This window comes from Natrix helvetica (assembly GCF_964273705.1).
Source record: "Natrix helvetica genome assembly, chromosome: 4".
In the NCBI taxonomy this organism is placed as follows: domain Eukaryota; kingdom Metazoa; phylum Chordata; class Lepidosauria; order Squamata; family Natricidae; genus Natrix; species Natrix helvetica.
The window spans coordinates 1,600,314-1,620,287 of record NC_138550.1 but is presented as its reverse complement, the minus strand read 5'-3'; the positions used below and the strand labels follow the sequence as shown (position 1 = coordinate 1,620,287).

Sequence of the window (19,974 nt, the reverse complement as noted above, 5' to 3'; positions counted from 1 at the left end):
AGCGCGTTGACCCTCAAATACAATGTGCTAAGAAAGAAGCTAAGAAGCAAACCGGAGCCATGGGAGGAGCAGGGCTGGAGATTGGTTTTGTGGAGAGAGATCTTCAGCAAATGCTTTCAGCGCTTCAGACCAGATCTAAAGATGCTTAAGCTATTATCTTGGAACGTGAATGGAATGAACTCTCCACAAAAAAGGAAAAAAATATTTTATTATTTGAAGCAATTTAATAATGATGTTGTTTGCCTTCAAGAGACTCATATTAGGCTGCAAGACCAGAAGTACTTAGTGAATTCAAAACTGGGAACATTTTATGCTGCCTCTGATTTGGTAAAGAAAAATGGTGTGGTGATATATATAAATAAAAGATTTTCAACTAAAGTTATAGAGGCAGATGATGCTGGTAGATATATAGCAATTCAATTTGATACAGACTTCGGTTCCATTTTGGTGCTAGGAATATATGCTCCTAACCAATGCCAAGAAAGTTTTTATAAGATGCTCCATTTAAAAATTTTAGACTGGAACTTTAAGAGTATTCTAATAATGGGAGACTGGAATGGAGTGATTTCTCCAAAGATAGACAAGAGTACAAAGACGAAATTCACTACCAAATTACCAAAGGCTTTTTTTGATTTACAAGACGATTTGAAATTAAAAGATGTTTGGAGGACACAACATCTAAATGAGATGGATTTTTCTTTCTACTCAGATAGACATAAATCCTTTTCAAGGATTGATTTCTTTTTGTTAACACCGGATCTACTTCCTAAAGCCAAGAAATCCAAGATTTTCGCCAGGTCACTTAGCGATCATAGTCCGGTGTGGTTACAAATTGAATTAGGGATGAGGCCAAGAAGGTCTTGGAGAGTAAATGAAAATTTATTTAGATATGAAAAAAATGTTGATGAACTTAAAAAACACATGAAGGAATTTTTCAGTTTTAATATGAATAAGGGCACTCCCATTGAAATAGTTTGGGATGCAAGTAAAGCTTATATGCGTGGGGTCCTGATACATATGAACTTTAAACACAAACAAATTAGACAGAAAAGGAGAATGGAATTGGAAGATGAAATAAAACGTAAAGAACAGCTGCTTATAATAAACCCGAATGACCAGGCGCTCCAGATGGCGCTAAAGCTGTTGAAAGATCAATTTCAGATGCTTATAGCAGAACAAACAGCAACCAATTTGCTATTTGCTAAACATAACACCTTTGCCAACGCTAATAAACCTGGTAGATGGTTAGCATATACTTTGAGAAGGAATATGAATGATAGAATTATTGATAAAATTGAGTTTCGAGGGAAGATGGTATATCAACAAGAGTTGATTAAAAAATCATTTGTGGACTATTATACTAAGCTATATGTACAGGATAATATACAGAACAAGTTAATAGATGATTTTTTGGAAGGAAAAAGGGTTGCAAAAATTTCTGTGCTTCAAAAGGCAAATTTGGAACGTCTTATAACCGCTGATGAGATCACTTTAGTTATAAATCAACTTAAATTAGCTAAGGCTCCAGGGACTGATGGTTTGACTGCAATGTATTATAAAACTTTACAACTGGAAATGATTGAATATCTTACACAACTATTTTGTAATATACAGCAAGGAGGTAAAATACCTCTCTCATGGAAAGCGGCTTTTATCTCATTGATACCTAAAGATAAAGAGGGCCCTAAGAAACCAGAGGATTACAGGCCGATATCTCTTCTGAACACAGATTATAAAATATTTGCTAAAGTATTAGCCAACAGATTGATGCCGGTTATTCAAGAGATTATTCATCATGATCAAGCAGGATTTATTGAAGGCAGACATATGAAGGAGAATGTAAGGCAACTCATAGATTTAATTGACTATCTTGATAAGAATAAGCAGATCTCTGCAGTGCTGGTTTTCTTGGATGCAGAGAAGGCCTTCGATCGAGTGAATTGGAACTTTCTAACCAAGACTTTGGAAAAGATGGATATGGGACCACGATTGCGGCAGGCGATTGGAGCAATTTATCAGCAACAAAATGCACAACTTATTATTAATGGAAATTTGTCAACAACTTTCGAGATACAAAAAGGCACAAGACAAGGTTGCCCATTATCCCCATTGTTATTTATTTTAACTTTGGAAGTCTTGTTGAACGCAATTCGCGACTCAAAATCCTTAGATGGCATAGCTATCAGGCAAAAGGAATACAGAACTAGAGCATTCGCCGATGATCTGGTTGTTACCCTTTCACATCCTTTGAAATCAATAATCCAGATGAAAAATATCATAATAGAATTTGGCATGGTGTCTGGGTTTAGACTAAATCAAAACAAAACGAAAATGATGGTTAAAAACATGACAGAGACTCAAAGAAAGAGACTTGTAAGTTTAGCAGGTTTTGAAATAGTTTCTAAAGTTAAATATTTAGGAATACAAATTTCAGAATCAAACACAAAACTTTTCTCAAATAACTATGAAGTGTTGTGGCAAAAGATACAGAAAGATCTTGAAGCGTGGAAAAAGTTACAATTGTCTTTGCTTGGAAGGATCTCAGCAATTAAAATGAACATTCTACCTAGATTTATCTTTCTATTCCAGATGATTCCGGTGCTCAAGTCAGATAAAACCTTGTTAAATTGGCAAACAACATTAAATAAATTTGTTTGGAAGGAGAAAAAACCGAGAGTAAAGATGAAGATTATGCAAGATACACGTGAAAGAGGTGGCCTCAGACTCCCAAACCTTCGATTGTATTATGAAGCTGCGGTATTAACGCATGTAGCAGATTGGTTTGGGAAAACAAAAATGGAATTGCTCAATATAGAAGGCCATGATCTTGTTCTGGGATGGCATGCATATCTTTTTTATGAAGACAGGGTGGATAAAGTGTTCAACAACCATGTTCTCCGTAGTGCCTTGATGAGAATATGGAAGAAGCACCGGCCCAATTGGGATTATAAAATACCGCTTTGGTTGGATCTTGCAGACACCATGGGGATTACGAATATTAAGTCACTCGGGGGTTGTTTATATAAAGATGTGCTTATTGCTGATGGGGGCGAATGGAAGTTAAAAACTCTGGAACAGCTGTTGGAAGAAGGAATTACTTTAAATTGGTTACATTACATACAGCTTCAGAAGAGATGGGAAGAAGATCGCAGGGTCGGCTTTATGGATAAAGAAGTGGAACTGATTAAGCAGATAAAAGAGACTGGTCCAAAACAAGTTAAAAGAATATATAATGTACTGTTAGAAAGAGACTCAGAAAGTGAATTGGTTAAGGATTGTATGATTAAATGGGCTCAGAATTTTGGGGAAGTGGTTATGTTGGAAACGTGGGAAAAAATATGGGTTCAGAATGTTAAATTTACACAGTCACAGAATTTAAGGGAGAATTTTTATAAAATGTTTTACAGATGGTATTTAGATCCTAAAAAATTATCATGCATGTACCCAAATGTTCAACCAAAATGTTGGAGATGCGGGTGTCTAGATGCTACCTTTTTTCATGTATGGTGGACCTGCAACAAGGTTAAAGCTTTTTGGATAAAAATATGGTGGGTTATGCAGAATGTATTTAAGAAAAGAATACAATTCACTCCACAAATGTTTTTATTGGGTATAGTTAAGGATTTTACCAAAGGGGAAACAAAATTGGCCTTGTATATGGTTACAGCAGCTAGGTTGTTGATTGCGCAACATTGGAAAAAAGATTTTTTGCCAACAATTGATCAATGGATTCAGAAGGTGGCGGGGTCCGCTGAAATGGCAAAAATTTCAGCTTTCTTAAAAGCTCAGAAACAGGAGGATTACACACAGGAATGGGCAAAATGGATTGATTATATACAGAATAAATATCAGACTAGGAGTTATTATCTAGCCTTTAGGTAAGAATGTTTTGACCGTAGATGATCAGAGTAAATAGTATATGGGATGTTTGGAATTATTAGAGTGGTATACAGCGGAAGTCAGGGGGGTGGGTTTGTGCGGGAGGTGGGGGAGGGTTAGGGTGGAGGGTGGGGCAATATATATGTATGAATAAATTAGAAGATGGGACTAATGAAACATTGTTAGGCTAGGAGAAATTTATATTAAGGGTTATAGATGTTAAATTAGCTTAGAAAATGATCAATGTGTTATTATTAATTTAAGACTAATCTCTATAGTTTTTGTTGGGAGGAGAGGGGTTATGAGTAATCTATTTTAAGATGGGGGGTGGGGAGGGGGTAAAGTGTTTGGTATAATATTTGAATGTGAATTTTTGCGGGGGGGTATAGCATTTGTATGAGATTTATATTGTATGGAGGGGGGGGGTGAAAAGGGGGAAAATTTGTTTGTACAAAACTCTTTTAATAAAAAAAAAAAAAAAAAAATAAATCACTTTTCTCGGGGCTGTTGTAACTTTGGTCACTAAATGAACTGTCATTAAGTTGGGGAGCACCTGTATAGGCAGGCACAGGTGGTCCCCGACTTACAACCACAATTGAGCCCAACATTTCTGTTGTTAAGTGAGACCTTTGTTAAGTGAGACCTGCCCCATTTAACCAAAGTTGTTAAGTGAATCACTGTGGTTGTTAAGCCGGTAACACAGTCGTTAAGTGAATCTGGCTTCCCCATTGACTTTGCTTGTCTGAAGGTTGCAATGTGACCCCAGGACACTGCAACCGTCATAAGTACGAGTCAGTTGCCAAGTGTCTGAATTTTGTTCTTGTGACCATAGGGATGGTCGTAAGTGTGAAAAACGGTTGCAAGTCACTTTTTCCAGTGCTGTTTGTGAGACGCTTTATATCAAAATGTATTTTTTTCTACTCTTTTCATCTTCCTTTAACACATTAACGGACTCTATGATGGACTGAGAATCTGTCTGCACTAAATAATTGGCAGTCAAGCTGTGAATTAATCAAGTAAAAACAGCAAACAGGGGAAAATCTTTTGCTCAACGTTCCTCTAGCCCCCATACAACTTACCCTGACCTAATCCACATATCAAAGGATAAGGTCTGCAAACACAAATCGAGTTAATCAAATTAGCTCTCCCGGTGGAACTGCAGGGCCTGGTCACACGGGGATGCCACGAAGGTTGTAACTTTGATTTTAAAATGGTCATAAGTCCCCCTTTTCAGGGCTGTTGTAGCTTTGGGTGGTCACTAAACTAACTGTTGTAAATTGAGGACCCCTCCCCCCCGGTAGATTTTTTTTTTCACGCGGACAGGATTTTACATCCGCGTTTTGATGTCCCAGCAAACAAGGGGAATGAAACATCAACTCTGGCTCCGAGTTTGCCTGCCAGGGCCGTGTCGGCTGTGTCAACACAAATGTCCACAAGGTCCAGATGGGATCTTCCACGGCTGAAGCAAGGGACAACACAATAAACACCGCATTAAACACTACATCGGTTGCGTCAGCCAGCAAAAGAATGCGCGCTTCAGAAAAAGCAGGAAAAGCTGACTAGGGATTGACACTCAGGGGGCTCCCACGCGAGAGACCGTCCCCCCAATATGCCCTCCTTTGTCAAAAAAATTGAGAATATTTTTTAAAAGAAATATCATGTGTACACCATGCTTTGATGGGGATCAATACATCCTAGGCGACTTTAAGACAGGTGGACTTCAACTACCAGAATTCCCCAGCCAGAATTCCCCAGCATGCATGATAGAGTTGGAAGAGGCCAGAAGGATCATCTCTCAGTCCTGTATTTCTCAGCCTGAGTGCTTTTCAGACATGTGGACTTCAACTCCCAGAATTCCCCAGACAATATGGCTGGCTTTTAAAATTGCCTAGGATGAGACACACAGCCTTACAGATGTAACAAATAAATTGATCCAAATTAAAGCATAGTGCAAACCCAAAATTTCTTATATTCCGAACATTTTTTGACAAGGTAACAATGAAGGAACAGTGTCATTCTGTTCCAAATCTGTTATTCTATTCTATTCTATTCTATTCTATTCTATTCTATTCTATTCTATTCTCTATTCTATCCTCTATTCTACTCTATTCTCTTCCATTCCATTCCATTCCATTCCATATTCTATTCTATTCTATTCTCTTCCATTCCATTCCGTATTCTATTCTATTCTATTCTACTCTACTCTACTCTACTCTACTCTATTCTTCAGCTCCCAGAATTACAAAGTTGGAAGGGACCTTTGAAGGCCTTCTAGTCCAACCCCCTGCTCTAGCAGGAGACCTGATACCATTCCGGACAAACGGACTAGCTAGCCCAATCTCTGTGGTCCCTTCCAGCTCTTATCGTTCAGGACTGGCTGGGGAATTCTGGGAGTTGAAGTCTACATGAATAGTCGGTGCTCCTCGATGCCCCCTGAGAGCGAGCCGAGTGCCAAAAAGAGGGCCTGCCAGTGCCAAGGCTGCAGCGGGGCTCCTGAGGACAATTGTAGGTTAACTGCCACCCTTCCTGCCATTCATTAACCAACCTCGGGCGAGTTAATTGGCCAGCTATAGAGCGGCCGCCAAGCATCCAGGGGGGGAGGTTTGCAATCAAGAGACGCCAATCGTCCCCTGCGCAGAAAATCTCTTTATTCTGCACAGAGGCGGGCATGAAAACAGAGGCGAGGCCGGACGGGCAGGGGAGCCAATCGTCCCCTTGGTTGGTTAGTTTGCTTTAGTTTGCTTTGCTGCCATTGCATCCTGTGCAACGAAAGTAAATGCCCTCTTCAGGGTACCTTATATATAAAAAATAAAAACACAAACACACCACATTCTACACAATTGCATTGAAAACCCCTGATACTCCATTAATATTGCACTATACACGATAGAATTCAGTATAGTTACTGCCCTGGGATAGAGGCTGTTTTTCAGCCTATTTGTCCTTGTTTTTATTGTCCTGAACCGGCTGCCAGATGGTAATAGTTCCAAAAAAGGGGTGCCCAGAATGAGCTGGATCTTTAAGAACATTTAGAACTTTCTTAAGGCAGTGGGGGCTATAAAGCTCTTCCAAAGAGGGGAGGGGGCAGCCAGTGATCCTCTGGGCAATGTCGTTAACCCTCTGGAGCGCTGTCCTCCTCTGCCACTGTGCAATTGGCAAACCAGACACAGGTGTAGTAAGTTAAAATACTCTCTATGGTGCAGCAGTAGAAGGTCGCTAGCAGTTTTTCATTTAGGTGTTGTTTCCTGAGAAGTCTCAGGTAGTATCATCTCTGCTGGGCCCTTCTGGCCAGGGCTGCAATGTGAGTTGCACCAGGTCAGGTCCTCTTTTTATGACAACACCCAGAAACCTAAAACTGGCCACTTGCTCCACTCGGTCTCCATTGATAACCAGAGGCCGGACGTCTGATCTATTCCTTCTGTAGTCCACTATAAGCTGCTTGGTCTTATTGGTGTTAAAGACCAAGTTATTGTCTCTGTTGTGGCCCCCCAGCGCCCAGCAGATCTGGCAGCAGACTCGGACAGTGAGGAGGTTGGGGAGGAGGATGGGCCAGTCCTGGAGTCTGGGGAAGGCTCTGAGGAGGGCTCTGTGTCGGAGGCAGAGAGGGGGCCAGGGCCGTCTGACAGTTATCAGCTGTCTTCGGAGTCAGAGATCAGTGGAGCGGAAGAACAGCTGGAGCCTGTTCCCAGTGTGCGCATGCACAGTGCTGCCAAGAGTAGGGAACAGCTAAAGAACAGGGGGTGACTCAGGAGTAAAGCCACAGGTGGACGGTGAAGGGCCCCTCCCATAGGGAATAAAGAGGAGCGACAGGGGAATGGAGTTTGCAGGAGACCATGAGTTCAATTCATATTAGGGTGAAGATCCCTTCCTGACTTCTTGCCAAGGAATTGCTGCTACAGCATGGCGTTTAGAAGGTATCGGCCTGGCAACTCTCCAAGCCCGATAAAGGTCTATAGATGTGGGATCTCTTGAAAGACGGTTGACCGGGACTTTGCTGGGGAGAAATTCCCTTGAACCTAAACAAAAGGGGTTTTATTGGGACGGGGAGTCGGCTTCATGCTCTTGGGAAGCCCAGTTCGGAGCAACTCCACACCACGAAATCAACCGGTCCACCTCATCTCGGTAGGCAATCTTGTGCCCCCCACCCACCCACGGAGATGGGTCCTACGATGCCAGGAAGCGCAAGAATTCCCATCTGAGCAGATTTTCCAGTCCAGCTGTACAAACTGTGTTGAACATCTGTGACGTTCCCCCAGGACTCCACCTCCACCTGGGGGTTGTGAGGTTGTTGTTTGTTTGTTTTTTGCAATGCCAGGTTATTTCATTCCAAAAAGCAGAGTCATCACAGACCTTCTGCATATGCCCAGAGGTCCTCCTGCCACTGAGCGATAGTGAAGAGAAGAGAATACCATTATTGAGTTGAAGTCCACATTTCTTTAGGTCACCCAGGTTGAGAAATACTGGACTCAGATGACCTCTCTGGTCTCTTCCAACTCTATCATTCATGGCTGGCTTAGGAATTCTGGGAGTTGAAGTCCACACATTTTAAAGGGACTCAGATTCAGAAAGATTGGTTAGATGATCTCCAGAGTTCCTGCCAAGCTTTAGATAATATACAATGATGCATATCTTTTAAGCGACTCTCTCCTTTTCTCTAAAGAACCCATCCATCCTTCTACACAATAGGCATTCACACATTTACAGGTGTAGGTGTGCATCGAGCCGAGCCTCACCTGAGCCGTCCCTCCTGTGGAAAGTCATGCGGTGGATCGCTGCACGTCAGACGAGCGTCCTCATCCAGGAGGTATACAAACACTCTTTCCTACAATGCAAAGAGGGGGGAAAACACTGAATAAATTAAGACTGGTAGTTGCTCCAGGGAGTAACTGGGTATTCATTTACCCAGAAGCTGACCTGGGAAACGTTTAACAAAATTGGATTTGGTTAGAGGGGTTGTCTAGGCTGCAGAACTCAGCTCAGCCACCAGAGGGCGGCAAAGCCACGCACAAACTCACTCCCTTCCTCCCCTAGTGGCCGTGTGGAATTTTGCAGCCCAACTCTACGCTCTATCAGTTTCAATGTGGCTAAATCCAATAAGGCAGCTGTTCTGGACAGACATATAAGGAGGTGGTCCTTGACTTACAACCGTTCATTTACAGATGAAAGTTACAGCTGCATTGAAAAAAATGACCTACGGCTGGTCCTCTCACTTATGACCGCTGCAGGATCCCCACAGTTATGGAATCAGAATTGGGGCATTTGGCAGCTGGGATATATTTAGGAGGGTTGCGGTATCCTAGGGTCATGTGATTGCCATTTGTGAATTTCCCAGCTGTCCAACAAAGTCAATGGAGGGAATTGGATTCACTTAAAGACCACAAGATTCACTTAAAAACATTTCTCCCTCTTTCTCTCATCTGTCTATATCTCTCCATCTGTCTGTCTGTCTATCTCTCTTTCTTGCTCTCTCTCTGTTATCTGTTATGTCTCTCTTTTCCTCTCTATTGTCTATCTATCATTTACCTATCTGTCATCTATCCAACCATCCATCTATCATCCTTCCCCCCCCCCACATATCTCCCTCTCCATCCATTAATCCATCCATCCATCCATCCATCTACCCAGAGTGGGATGGACCCCATTAAATGGCTCATGTGATTGGCTGTCAGAGGAGCAGGAGGTGGGGGGTGATTTTATTACATTAATTTATTTGATTTTTTTATTAGTTTTACTGTTTTTAGATATGGTTTTTATATTTTGTAAGCTGCCTCAAGTCACCATGGATGAATACACAGCAATGTAAATTTAATAATATCTATCTATCCATCTATCCATCCATCCATCCATCCATCCATCCATCCATCCATCCATCCATCCATCTATCTATCTATCTATCTATCTATCTATCTATCTATCATCTATCTTCTATCATCTGTCTATCATTCATCCATCCATCAATATCTACTGTCTGTGTGTATCTGTCTATCATCCATCAACCCACTCACCCACCCATCCATCTATCTACTATCTATCTATCTATCTATCTATCTATCTATCTATCTATCTATCTATCTATCTATCATCTATCTATCTATCTATCTATCTATCTATCTATCTATCTATCTATCTATCTATCTATCATCCGTCCACCCATCCATCCATCCATCCATCCATCCATCCATCCATCTATATCTACTGTCTTTCTGTGTCTGTCTATCATCTATCCATCCATCCATCCCTGCCCATCTACTTCCTGGGGGACAATGTAAAAGTAAAACGATTAAAAGATAAAAACAGTACACAAAATGTACAATTTAAATTTCCCCTTAAGGAGGAGCCCCCTTTCCTTCCTGTCCCCCTTCCCAAACAGGTATTTAAGGAGAGAGACTTCCCCCTTTCCCCTCCCACCTGTGGAAGACAAGTCAGGGCACCCTTTGGCCACGGAAAGTTTGATCCTGAGGTCACAAATCCGTTTTTTCCCCAGCCAGGGAAAATCCTCCTGTTGGGCACAGATCAAGAGCTCTGTTGAGCTACATCTAGCAAAAAAAAAAGAAGACTTTTATCTCTCTTGTACTGTGCAAAATTGCATTGTTAGAGAGAAGGCGGCTCGGAGCGGAAAAATCATAACAATTGGTGGCGACTTCTATTATATTCCTCGAAGGGAACACAATTTGTGCAAGTACACACTTTATCGTCATGTCGTATTGATCGAGCCTCGCACAGGACCAGCCGCAAACAAGGGGAAGATTTTGCAAACAGAGGACAAAATAAACAGAAGAAATAAAATAAGGGTAGCATAGGAGTGTTACAAAGATTCCAGTCCCACAACTGAAAATTTGGAAAATATCTCAGATGGGGCATCAATTGAGTGACACAATCTTGGGCAAAGTGTCTGAGATGGAGAAGAGAAAATCCAAGCTGGAAGAAAGAAAGAAAGAAAGAAAGAAAGAAAGAAAGAAAGAAAGAAAGAAAGAAAGAAAGAAAGAAAGAGGGAGGGAGGGAGGGAGGGAGGGAGGGAGGGAGGGAGGGAGGGAAGGAAGGAAGGAAGGAAGGAAGTAAGGAAGGAAGGAAGAAGATTGAAAGAGGAAGGAAGGAGAAGGAAGGAAGGAAAAGACAGAGGAAGGAAGGAAGAAGATTGAAAGAGGGGGGGGGAAGGAAGGAAAAGAGGAAGGAAGGAAGGAAGATCAATGTATTTTTTTAATGTACACTGAGAGTTTCTGCACAAATTCCTTGTGTATCCAATCATGCTTGGCCAATAAAAAGAATTCTATCTCTATTCCAAGGCATGAAATAATCGAACCAACTAACCGAAGAGAGGGGGTTGGACTAGATGACCTGGAGGGGACCCTCGCCCTCCAGAATTGCAGCCTTCCCTGGATTCCCCTGGGGTTCCTCTGCTAATTTGACCCTCCGGCTCAGCTGCTGTCAGTGCGACTCCCTCGGAATTCCCGCTGATCCGAAAATTGAGCGGTAATTATTGGATTAGAATTCTTGCCATGTTGAGCATCAACCATCATTCGGGAGCCAGCGTGCACGCATGAGCCCAGGAAGGGGCTCGCCACACACCAGGCCCCTGTGCCAAGGTGCACCCTTGCCCATCTCTGGAACGATGTCCAATGCCAACAACACGGGGCACCCCGTCGTAACCTGGCCCCCCTTTCAAGAAAAACCCTGAATGCATGGAGCTGGGCAAAGGACAGGCGAGGGGGCTGTTGCTGAGCGACGTTGCCAGCCAGCTCCAATTAGTTCCCCTTCGAGCCGATGAAAGGTGCCAACGGTGCCAGCCGCCCAGCCCAGGGGATGCTAATGGCCCAGGACCATTAACAGCTCTCAGCAGCTGGCACTGAGGGCTGGGTGGGTCCATGTTTCCAGAGTGCCTGGCCAGCTCCCCAGCATCATCATCGTCAGCATGGCGACCTCTCCGAAGGGCTTAATGATGTTTGGCAGGTCGTTATCTCCTAGTGTCTCCATGGCTAATGAGTCTGGCAATTAGATCTTCTTCTCCCCCCAACGGAGCAGTGGCTGGGTGCCTGGCGAGCCATCTCTCTCCCTCTCTCCCTCTTTCACTCTCTCTCATACACACACACACACACACACTCTCACTCAGTCTCTCTCTCTCTCTTTCACTCTGTCTCTCTTTCTTTTTCTGCAATCTCTCTTTCTCTCTTTTCTCTCTTTCTTTCTATCTCTCTCTGTCTCTCTTTTTCTCCGTCATCTCTCTTTCTCTCTCTCTCTTTTACTCTCTCTCTTTTTCTCTGTCATCTCTTTTTCTTTCCCTCTTTTTCTTTCTCTCTCTTTTACTCTCTCTTTTTCTCCCTGTCATCTCTCTTTACCTCTCACTCTCTCTCATCCCTCTCTCTTTCTCTGTCATCTCTCTTTTTCTTTCTTTTCTTTTCTTTCTTTTCTTTCTGTCATCTTTTTCTGTGTCTCTTTTTCTTTGTCTCTCTTTATCCCCCCCTCTCTCATCTCCCTCTCTTTCTCTTTCTCTTTCTCTTTCTGTCATCTCTCTCTGTGTGTGTCTTGTTGGTTCTTTCTTTCTTTCTTTCTTTCTTTCTTTCTTTCTTTCTTTCTTTCTTTCTTTATTTCCCCCCCCCCTCTCTCTCTCCCTCTCAGATGATTCCAGCTGCAATGGGCAGGTGAGGCTTAGGGCTGAATTTTGGTACGGCTTCATTATCACAGGAGGCTTCCAGAGAAGAAAAATCGGATGGTCCTTCATCTCGGGTGATTTAAAGTTGGTCTGGATTAGAAGATCTCCAAGGCCCCATCCAAGTTCCCCTCCTGTGATAAGAGCTGCGAGGAAACACTTTGTGGCTTTGAGGTGGATAGGAGCTACTTGAGATTGACCAATCAATCAGTCTCAAGATGTGGAGACTCTGGAAAGAGTGCCGAGAAAAGCAAGAAAGATGATTAGGGGACCAGAGGATAAAATATATGAAGAACAGTTGCAGGAAAGTCTATAGACTAGACATCCAACAGTTGTGGATTTCTAGTCTATAGAAAAGAAGATCTAGGAGTGACATGATGGCAGTCTTCCAATATCTTAGGGGCTGCCCCAAAGAAGAGGGGGTCAACCTATTCTCCAAAGCACCTGAAAGACAAGATGCAATTGATGGAAACTAACCAGGGAGAGAAGCAACCTAGAACTAAGAAGAAACTTCCTGACAGTGAAGACAATTAACCAGTGGAACTGCTTCCCTCCAGGAGTTGTGGGTCACTGGAGGTTTTGAAGAAGAGACTGGACAACGCTTTGCCTGAAATGGTATCAGGTCTCCTGCTTGAGCAGGGGGTTGGACTAGATGACCTCCAGCTCTGGTCTTCTGCATTCTCCTCTAAGAAAGACAACAGGGGCTGGAAAGTCTATTTAGTGGCTTGCAATGGCCATTGCAACCCTAATTCCACAATGTCGGTGTTGCAACTGTTGACCAGGGCTCTGGTCAAATCAGAATTGAGCTGGAAGGGACCTTGGAGGTCTTCTAGTCCTGCCCCCCCCTCCCCGCTCAAGCAGGAGATCCTATCCATTTTAGACAAGCGGCTGCCCAGTGTCTCTTCTTAAAACCTCCAGCAATGAAGCACCCACAACCTGGGAGTGTGTGTGTTTGTGTGTCATTTCCAGGCAAACTGGCTGCCTGCTGCCTCATCCAACTGCCCAGCTTTGGTGCAGCTCAATGCACAAATTCAATGAGTTAATTGAACATAATTGAGTTAGTTAATCTAATTTAAAAATTTGCATTCCTCATTTCTATCACTCCAGGCAGCACCTGATATATCCCCCCCCCCCCTTCCTTCGTCTTCCACCAGTCTCTGCATGGCTTGATCTTTGAAGTTTATTATTTTGGGGTGTTTTTTCTTTTTGTTCTGCCGAAAAGCTGCACCCTACAATCAGTCCCAAACAGTCCCATGGCAAGCTGGGATTAATGCACGCAAACCCCAATGTCGATCACAGCTTCCTCACTTCAAAGCTGCCGTTATCGCGATTAAATTATGCATGTTTTCAGCACAAGGACAAAATGAAACAAAATTGGTGCAGGACAAATTGCCTTCAATCGAGAAGTACTAGTGCCCAGTGCTGTTCTGGTCCAGCTACATATTTTTGTGAATTTTGCAAATTGCCTTAAACCAACAGCAGCTGCCCAACAGATCTTAGTGGTCAACTTAGACCTGGGAGGGGTCTGTGTGTTTTGGTTTGTTGTTTTTGTGTGTGTGCATTTGCATCGGTTGTGATTCCTGGGGCATGCAAGTCAACCTTGAGCACTTTAAAAGATGTGGACTTCAACTCCCAGAATTCCCCAGCCAGGCATGAATGATAGAGCTGGAAGAGGACAGAAGGGTCATCTCCTGTATTTCTCAACCTGGGGGATTTTTAGACATGTGGACTTCAACTCCCAGAATTCTGCGGCTGGAAGTCCACACATCTTAAAGTTGAATTTTGGGAATTGAAATCCATGCATCTTAAAGCTGCATTTTGGCAGATGAAGTCCTAGCTGGCTAGGGGTTTCTGGGAGTTAAAATCCACATATCTTAAAAGTTGAATTCTGGGAATTGAAGTCCACACATCTTAAAGTGGAATTCTCGAAGGTGAAGAACACACATGATAAAAGTTGAATTTTGGGAGTTAAAGTCCAAATATCTCAAAAGTTGAATTCTTGGAGTTAAAGACACCACATGCTGGCTGGGGAATTCTGGGAATTAAAGTCCACATATCTCTCACTTTTCAAGATTGAGATATGGGAATGGCACTCCAAAATCTTTATTTTTCCTTTCTCTGTATATTTTTTACCTCAGTGTTTCTCAACCTTGGTGACTTTCAGACGTGTGGACTTCAACTCCCAGAATTCATAAGGCAGCCATGAATGATAGAGTTGGAAGTGACCAGAAGGGTCATCTAAGTCCTGTATTTCTCAACCTGGGTGATTTTCAGACATGTGGACTTCAACTCCCAGAATTCCCCAGCCAATATGTCTGGCTGGGGATGTCTGGGAGTTGATGTCCACCCGCCTCATAGTAACCAAGGTTGAGAAATCGATTCTTCCTGCCCCCCACATCATATTTCCCGGGCCGTTGGCTTTCCACACACAACCCTCAAAGCTTAATGGAGCCATGCTGAATGGCTAGCCCATGTTTCTTCTCCAAAATGATCCATTCTTTTGGCTGCAGTCTTACCTGTGTGATCGAAGCCAAAGCGCTTCTGTTTTGCTTTTCCTCCATCCAAAAAGCACTTCGTTCCGGAGCATTTCAGCACTATCCAAGTTTTCTTCGGTGTGGTTTCGATGAGGAGGAGGTCAGAGAGAAGGCCTCCTTGTGAAAATGCTCCGGTGGTGGAGATGGTTGCTTGGGATGCGATCAAGCGCTCGGCACGGCCAACAGCATCCGAAACAAAAAAGCAGAATTACAAAGACTTTTAATAAGGTGTTTTTCAGGCAAGGATTAAGCCCTAAACGACAGAATCTCGGAAGCGGTGATAGACGTTCGTTATTAATGTGTTCATTAACATGGAGTTTCTCTGAGTCTTTTTCGCATCTCGTCTTCTCAAGTTTTTGCCGCTGTGAGTGAGCTGCTGCTTGGGAGATAAGCTCCTAATAAACTCCTTATCGTTTTTTGTTGTTCAGGAATTAAATTCCGCTTTCCCAGCCTCCTTCATCACAATCTCACACGGAAGACACACAGCGCTGGGAACCACGTCTTCCACAGATCTCTGGGTCTCTTTTGCAGGTGCGGCCAGTTCTTGGCCGGTTCTAGCAGAGGCCATTCTTGGTCTTCTAAAACTTCTCCAGTCAAAAAAAAATAGTCAAGATGGACCACTGTGATGCAGTCTAACCTGCCCTCGTTTTATGTTGTGCACTTCAAACTTCATTCTTGTTAGTTGCGAAGTTGTATCACACCCATCGCAACCTCATGGACCACGTTCCTCCAGGCCTTCCTGTCCTCTCCCATCCTCTGGAGTCCATTGAAGCTCATGCAGACTGCTTCCGTGACTCCATCCAGCCACCTCCTTCTCTGTCGCTCCCTTCTTCTTCTTCTGCCCTCCATCGTTCCCAGCAAGAGGCTCTTCTCCAGGGAGTCCTTCTTCCTTCTCATTAGGTGGCCAAAGTCTTTTGAGTTTCCTCTTCGGGATCTATTCTTCATATGTTTTCGTCTCCGGGCCTTTGATCCTCTTAGTTTCTCTTCTCCGCATTTTTTCAAAAATCTCAACATGTTCTTTGTAACACAGTGACCAAACTGGATGTAGGATTCCAGGTGTGGCCTTAACTAAGGCTTTATAAATCGGTACTAACACTTCACGTGGTTTTGATTCCAGGCCTCTGTTCAAATCGCCAGTACCGATTCCAGAAGCTTTATTTAACCTCTTTATAAAATATAGATGAATGAAGCAGAGGTGGGGGGGGGGGAGAGATACGCTATTCTTGGACCGATACGAATCGTGTGGTGCTATTTTCTTCTCTTTTCTCTTTCCTCCCTTCTGGCAGCCAAGCTCCCAGGGTGGAAGTCATGGATATAATCAAAAGGTGACATTTGGCCAGAACCAAATCCTCAGCTGTAGGGTCTCACCTCTGCTGTGATTTCACATCTGACCCCAGCGGCTTTGTAAAAAGATCCCTGCTTTTTAGAGCTTGGGCCAGCTTCTCATCTGAAGCCAAGAATGGGCAGAGGAGGGACAGGAGGCAGCCGGAGGCAGCAGGATGGATAAGGGCAAATACCTGTAGCTCAGGTGTAAGATGAAGGCGAAGATTCCTTCTCTGAGCTTGAAGGTTGGTTTCTGAATGTTTCATTACCAGGCTAGGTAACATCTTCAGGGGAGTTTAAGGGATGTCAGCGTCCGTGTTCTTCTGTTTATAAGTCTTCTGAGCTAGGCTTCCCCAGCAGCACGAAGCCGAGTCCTCGTCCCGATAAAACCCCTTTTATTTAATTGACAGTGAATTCCTCTCCGGCAAAGTCTTTCCTCTCCCACAGTCTTTCAAGATAGTTCACAATTACCGTCCTTTATAAGGCTTGGAGAGCGGCCAGACCAATATCTTTCAGACTCCGCAATACTTGGCAAGGATGCAGGAATGAACTCATGGCCTCCTGCAAACTCCACTCCCCTGTCGCTCCTCTTTTATTTCCTATGGGTGGGGCCATTCGCCGTCCCCCTGAGCCTTTACTCCTGAGTCGGCCCTTGTTCCTTAGCTGTTCCCTTCTCCTGACAGCTCTGCGCATGCGCCCACTGGCTCCAGCTGTTCGTCTGCCTCACTGACGTCTGACTCCGAAGGCAGCTGATAACTGGCATATGGCTGTGGCCCCCTCTCTGCATCGGACGCAGAGCCCTCATCCAAGCCTTCCCCAGATTCCAGGACTGGCCCAGGTTCCTCCCCAACCTCCTCACTGTCCGAATCTGCAGCCAGCTCCACTGGTGGGCCACAACAATAAGGGCTTCCTGTCTTGTGATGGAGAGGTCATTTCAGGTGAAGGTCTTGTCAGGTGAGGGTCATGTGATAGAGTACAGTCAATCAGCAACGGCACTGACCCTTAACCAACCCATGCAAGGTCACCCCCCGACCAGCACTTCACCCCCCAAGGAGCCTCACTTGACGTCACCTCCCCATCACAAGACCCATCATAAGATCCTCACTGGAGACTCTCACCTGACGTATCACAAGACCTTCATCTGAACCATCACAAAACCCACCTTCACCTGATGTGATCTCCCCCTCACAAGACCCTCACTTTGATTTGACCCATCATGAGACCCTCACTTCATGAGACCCAAACCTGACCTCCCATCACAAGACCTACTGACCACACAAAGCCCTTGTCAGGCCTGCAGCCCTCTTTTCTTCGGGGTCTTTGGCCTGCCACACTTTCCATTATTCTACCATGCATTTTCTATGGTGGGAAAATGGGAGGGGGGATTGTACGGAGTTAGATGATATGCAGCCATAACAACATTCTTTCTAGAAAGCCAAGGTCATCCTTTGTCTTTGCACCTGACCGGAACTGGATGGGTGGAAGCTGCCAGCGTGGCAGTGGGAGATTGGACCATGGGATGGACTGGTGGGTGTGGGGATGCAAGATCATGAACTTTCAACTGGGTGGGGGAAACCAGGAAGCTTTCAGATTCGAGTTTTCCCAGATGTGCCAACATGGCTCTCTTTAATAAACTGGAACTTTGAGGAATCCTTTGCCTCTGATTTACTTTTGGATGCTATTTGGAACCCTGACATTAATTGAAAGTTCAAGATCTCGCCTGCCTTTAAATGTCCCCTTGGTAGTTTTCCATTCAAAGTTATGCAATTGGCTTACAGACCTTATGAGCAGAAAAATACCAACACTGACATCCCCTAAACTCCGCTGAAGACGTTACCTAGACCAGTCATGAAATGTACGGAAGCCAACCCACAAGTTCGGAGGAGGAACTTCGTGACGGATAATTTTGGAAACCGATACCCTGCTTCTCGTTTTGCAAAAACGGAAGTGCCCATTTTCAACCTCTGGCTGTCCAAATATGGGGGGGGGGGATCAAAGAATCTTAATCATTAGATTGTGGAGTTAATTAAAACCCGCAGCTATGGAGCTCGGAATGCAAATGAAAAGAAAAAGGGAGGGAGGGAGAAGAGGAAAAGGAAGAAACAGCGGTATGAATGGACCTCACTTGCCAGTGATAGAGAAAACGCCACCCAATGTCTAAGAGGAGAGATTATCCCTGTGAAAATGCTGCCTCCGTGGGAAAATATCTATCTACAGGTAGTCCCGGATCACACACAAGGCTCATACAAGAAAAGAAGACTAGGCGAGACATGATAGCAGTCTTCCAATATCTCAGGGGCTGCCCCAAAGAAGAGGGAGTCAAACTATCCTCCAAAGCACCTTGAGGGTAGAACAAGAAGCAATGGGTGGAAACTAATCAAGGAGAGAAGCAACTTAGAACTGAGGAGAAACTTCCTGACAGTGAGAACAATGAATCAGTGGAACAGAAGTTGCCTCCAGAAGTTGTGAATGCCCCAACACTGGAAGTCTTTAAGAAGATGTTGGATAGCCATTTGTCTGAAGTGGTGGAGGGTTTCCTGCATAGGCAGGGGGTTGGACTAGAAGACCTCCAAGACCCCTTCCAACCATGTTATTCTGTTCTGTTCTGTTCTGTTCTGTTCTGTTCTATTCTATTCTATTCTACTCTGTTCTATTCTATTCTATTCTATTCTATTCTATTCTATTCTATTCCGTTCCATTCTGACGCTGGGATGGCCATAAGTGCAAGGACCAGTCATAAGCAGGAGTGAAATCCAGCAGGTTCTGACAGGTTCTGGAGAAATTGTGAGTAGTTTGGAGAACCGGCAAATACCACCTCTGACTGGCCCCGCCCCCTTCTATTCTCTGCCTCCTGAATCCCAGCTGATTGGGAGGAAATGGGGAGTTTGCAGTATCCTCCCCCTGCCCAAAGCACATAAAGCTACGCCCACAGAACCGGGAGTAAAAATTTGAATTTCACCACTGGTCGTAAGTCACTTTGTTGCAGTGCTGTTGCAATTTTGAATGGTCACTAAGTGAATCAAGGACAGAAAAGGAGGTGAAGAGCATCTCTGCATGACCACAGAAGTCAGTAATGATTTATGACTATACAATATTATGATGAGAATAGCTGGAAGGGTTAAAATATAATTGTGATTATATATATGTTGTATTTGTGCTGTTAAATAAATAAAGGGAGACTAGTATAGATCTATTTCAAGCTATTTAGCTCTCATCAGCTAGCCATACCCTTACTAGGATTTGAACCTGGGCTGTATTACATATTAGGCAGATGTATTAGCCACTAAGCCACAGGCTCTCCTCCTTATCAGCTGAGCCAGGGACACATACATACATACATACATACATACATACATACATACATACATACATACATACATACGTATTTGTGTTACAACCCCTGGTATGCCCAAATATGGGAGGGAGCTCACTACTCCCCCTTTCTGTCCTTTGGCTCATTACATAAGGTAAGGAGGAGAGCCTGTAGCTTAGTGGCTAACAAATCTGCCTAATATGTAATACAGCCCTGGTTCGAATCCCAGTAAGGGTATGGCTAGCTGATGAGAGCTAAATAGCTTGAAATAGATCTATACT

At 43.8% G+C, this 19,974-nt stretch overlaps 1 protein-coding gene across 3 annotated transcripts in view; it reads right to left on the bottom strand.

Annotated features, from left to right (window-relative positions):
- PDE2A (phosphodiesterase 2A) overlaps nucleotides 1-19,974 on the bottom strand; it is a 218,054-nt gene that overhangs the window by 92,467 nt on the left and 105,613 nt on the right. For all 3 annotated transcript variants that reach the window (XR_014175372.1, XM_081952869.1, XM_081952870.1), the window contains exon 3: nucleotides 8,613-8,701. Coding sequence is in view for 2 of the 3 variants with exons in the window: in XM_081952869.1 (XP_081808995.1) it covers nucleotides 8,613-8,701 (89 nt within the window). In the remaining variant the exon portion in view is untranslated. The remainder of the gene's footprint in view (nucleotides 1-8,612; nucleotides 8,702-19,974) is intronic.